Below are 4,238 nucleotides of genomic sequence, written 5' to 3'. Positions count from 1 at the left end.
CGCATAATGACGGCGATGCAGGACGCATGGGGGCCTGTTTCGCGCCTGTACAAAAAAAAAACCAATAATCGATTTCTTCAGATTCCAGCAGCTGTCAAAGACGAAGTATCCTTCCAGCGACGGGCAGTCAAAGCCGAAGTGCTATCGATCGCTGTCAATGACGTAAGAGGAAACATGACCACGGAAGTAAATGGTGGGGGGGGGGTTTGTAGGGGGGAGAAATTTGGCGTGACAGCGCCATCTCGGTTCACACTCCATTACAGTAGGTGGCGGTAATGCACACCACAAGGTTGCTTGCCAACCGCCATAAAAAAACTAAAGAAGAAGAAGAATCCGTCCAATCAGCGTTCGAGCTCTGAGACGTTGTGGAATTTTGAACGTCGAAGACTTGTTTCCTTTTCCTTCTTTTCCCCCCCACATTGAACACTTTTTAATTCACATTTCAAATTTTTATCCACAACATGGATCTAAATTTTAAGGACGGCCTTCACGCTAACATCTTTATCTACAAAAAGGCTTTGGATCGGATAGTAGACAAGGTGCGTAGTTTAAAACTCAACTAAGCAGCGTTTTATAAACCTACTTCTGCTCAAATGTATTTTTTTTCTTCCTTTCAGTATTCGAAGATCCAATGTCAAGCCGCGATAGATTTGGACCTTGCTGTCACCAGTAAAAAAGGTAGTGAACTACAGTCGCCCGGTAAGGTTGTGTTTTTGCCTCATTCCTGTGAGAATCCTGCGTGAGACTGAAGCATTAGGGACTGGGACCACCTAGGCCTAGCTGCACTGCAAAAACTGAAATCTAAGTAAGATTAAATATCTCAAATAAGGGTGATATTTGCTTATTTTCTGTCTGATAAGATAATTATGTTAGAGTGTTTTACTTGTTTTGAGGCAGGGGTGTCCAAAGTGCGGCCCGGGGGCCATTTGCGGCCCGCAGGTAATTTTTTAACGGCACATTCTAAAAATACGATGAAAAAAAAATTAAAAACATAAAAAGTGGTATAAAAGAGCAAACAGGTGAAATGTAACAATAAAATGTTGCATTATTTACTCTAATAACACAAAGCTGCCATGCAGGCTGTTTCTTTCTTTAAAAAATAATAATGAATCAAAATCAATGTCATGAATTATTGACCTATTCAAGGCTCCATTTACTTCACATTAAATATTCCACTTTGAGATATTTTGGGGGGAAAATGTTGCATATTTTTTGGTTGCCATTTAAAAAATGAAGTTTTTTAAAGAAGGACCTAAAACGAACAAACAAAAAACATAAACAACAATAGAACTTATAATTGATGGATAGATCTGGGGCCGTACTTATCAAGCTTCTTAGAGTGCCATTTTACACTTAAGTCCTGAGAATTTGCGAAATTTAGTCCTACTCTCAAACTTAAGAATAAAAGCTTTTTATCAATGTTCTTAAGTCTAAGAATCACTCCTACTCTCCACAATATTTAAGAGACCTTCAGAGGTGTCTTAAGTGGTTAGGAGTTGCCAGCAGGGGATGGCACTGAGGCGAGAGAGACATGCGCGAACGTTCAGGGAGCGGAACGATGTTCTGGATTTGTTTGATGACGAGCAGCTGATCAAACGGTATCGTTTAGACAGGGCGGGTATTATTTTTGTCACAGATTTAATACTTTTCGATTCCATGTTGATTTCTGCATGTGGCTGCAGTGGGCTAGTATATATAGAGCCACCCACACCAGTTTCAAATTACTTGCCTAATTAATGAATTGGAAAGAAAATGTTATGACAGTAGCGTATGTGTGTGGCCGTGAGGTGAGTGACGTCAGTGAGTGTGTGGGCGAGAGAAGAGAGGGAGCGGTAGCGTGAGTGCCGGCGGGGACTAGTTTGTTTTGTATTATTTTGTTGTTTATTGTCAAAATATACACTCCCATTGTCCACTTAAATATTTCCAAGATATTTATTTATTCTTAGACAACGGATTCCCTTTCGTGATTGGTCATTTCTATGGACACAGAAATGACGTCACCTAAAATTCCATTTACGGCACATAGTAATGTCGTAATTCAGCTCTGAGTGTGACACTTAAGATTCAGTCCTACACTTCGCTGAAAGTGTGAGTAAGACGCTTGATAACTAACTTTTAAGTGCAGCTTTCAGCGAATAATTTATTTACTCTTAAGTCAACTCTTAGCAGACTTCTAGGAGTAATTCTGAGAAGCTTGATAAGTACGGCCCCTGAAGTTGATCTTGAGACTATTGTGGTAAAAGTTTAAAAAAATGTTGAATTTATTTTTTTAAACTTTACTGAGCAGTACCCTTTTGGATCCCCAATAATTTTCGTGGGACTTTTTTTTTAAAGTGTCATTGCTCAAAAAAATTATGAATTAAAATCAATGTTGTTATGAGTTATTGACCTTTTTAAGACTCCAATTATTATATAAGCTCAAATATTCCACTTTAAAATTTTATTGGGGAAAAATATTGTATATTTTGTGTTTTTTTCCATAAAAAAACACGGTTTTCCTTGACAAAAATGGCATACAACTTAAATCTTTAAAAGCGTTTTATTGACAGATAGACCTAATGTTGATCTAGAGCTTTAAACCTTGAATAATAATAATAATACTAAATAATGACACATTTTAAAAATATTTTTTTTGACCAAAACCTTTTGGGGTCTCCGGGATCAAGTCTGAGTGGAGGCCTACATTTATCTTTTTTATACATATATTGTATTGGTTTTTAAAATAAAAAATATCAAAATGGCCCCAGCTTGCTTTGATTTTTCAGTGTGTGGCCCTCAGTGGACATCCCTGTTTTAAGGGTTTTGATCCTAAATGATCTCAGTACGATATTACAGCTTGTTGCTGAGATTATATGACCTATATTGAGTAAAACATGCTTGAAACTAGAATATCAACTGTTGCAAAGCTGTGTCATCAACACTCACAAGTATAAAACTACTTTTCAAAGTAATAATTTCTTACTTCAAGCATGAAAAAAAATGTCAAGATAATGGCACTAGCATTTGCTTAATTTAAGAATATTTTTCAACATATTGAGCAAAAAGGTCTCATTTTTTTTACCAAGAAAAGTGCACTTGTTATTAGTGAAAATATACTTATTTTAAGGTATTTTTGGGTTCATTGAGGTTAGCTAATTTGACTTGTTTTGGAAATTCTTGACAAGCCAAATTTTCTTGTTCTATTGGCAGATAATTTTGCTTAGTTCAAATAAAATACCCCTAATTTTTGTATTATTTTTTCTTGTTTTTGAACACTGACTTTTTGCAGTGTGCAGGTTGCATTTATATGATAATACTTGTATCATCTCTTTCTCTTTTGGACTTTATCAGGCCAGTATGGTGCATTCTTCATGCAAAGTGACGGATGAGGCAAAAATACAAGCTAACCTATTGCATAGAAGCGAGCATGTTTTGCTAATGTCTTATTTGTGTGAGGAAGCATTGGGACGCTTCATGGCCGTGTCAGAAAAGGAGATTGCTATGTTGACAGCAAAGGTGCGGTATAATCACTTTATTTGTAAAATAAGGTAATAATCAAAATCATCATGATAAATGGCGTCATATCTCTCCTCAGAGCCAGTCATGTTCAACAGAGGACCGTTTAGAACGTGAGTATCCATAAGATATGTCATTTCAGCCATTGAAATGTTTATCATTTTGTTATTGTTTTCCCCCCTCCCGCAGTGCACGAGGCTTCCAGGATCTCCCGGGTATGTTGCACTCCGTTTGTCGTCTTTTTAGGCACTATTGACATTTTTAAGCTGACTCGAGCAGGCACTACCTAAAACAACGCCTCGGTGAGTGTGTGGCACACTCACTACACTGCAAAAACTGGAATCTAAGTAAGATTAAATATCTCAAATAAGGGTGATATTTGCTTATTTTCTGTCTGATAAGATAATTCTTCTCACTAAGCAGATTTTATGTTAGAGTGTTTTACTTGTTTTAAGGGTTTTTGGTCCTAAATGATCTCAGTAAGATATTACAGCTTGTTGCTGAGATTTTATGACCTATATTGAGTAAAACATGCTTGAAACTAGAATATCAACTGTTGCAAAGCTGTGTCATCAACACTCACAAGTATAAAACTACTTTTTTAAAGTAATAATTTCTTATTTCAAGCAGGAAAAAAAAAAAAATCATGACTTTGACACAATTTTGTCTCATAATTAAAACAGATGACAGCCAAATGGACTTTGCTGTTTTATTTTCAATGAAACAAGAGAAAATATGTACAG

At 36.4% G+C, this 4,238-nt stretch overlaps 1 protein-coding gene across 2 annotated transcripts in view; it reads left to right on the top strand.

The window, feature by feature from the left end:
• Positions 1-287: 287 nt before the first annotated feature.
• si:dkeyp-117h8.4 (uncharacterized protein LOC572032 homolog) overlaps positions 288-4,238 on the top strand; it is a 39,744-nt gene continuing 35,793 nt past the window's right edge. For both annotated transcript variants that reach the window (XM_062038993.1, XM_062038994.1), the window contains exons 1-5: positions 288-539; positions 618-678; positions 3,440-3,495; positions 3,575-3,608; positions 3,685-3,710. In XM_062038993.1, the coding sequence (XP_061894977.1) occupies positions 462-539; positions 618-678; positions 3,440-3,495; positions 3,575-3,608; positions 3,685-3,710 (255 nt within the window). In that variant the 5' untranslated portion in view covers positions 288-461. The remainder of the gene's footprint in view (positions 540-617; positions 679-3,439; positions 3,496-3,574; positions 3,609-3,684; positions 3,711-4,238) is intronic.

The sequence above is a fragment of the Entelurus aequoreus genome, linkage group LG27, assembly GCF_033978785.1.
Source record: "Entelurus aequoreus isolate RoL-2023_Sb linkage group LG27, RoL_Eaeq_v1.1, whole genome shotgun sequence".
NCBI classification, from domain to species: domain Eukaryota; kingdom Metazoa; phylum Chordata; class Actinopteri; order Syngnathiformes; family Syngnathidae; genus Entelurus; species Entelurus aequoreus.
The sequence above is the reverse complement of the archived record's forward strand: the minus strand, read 5'-3'. Positions and strand labels throughout refer to the sequence as shown.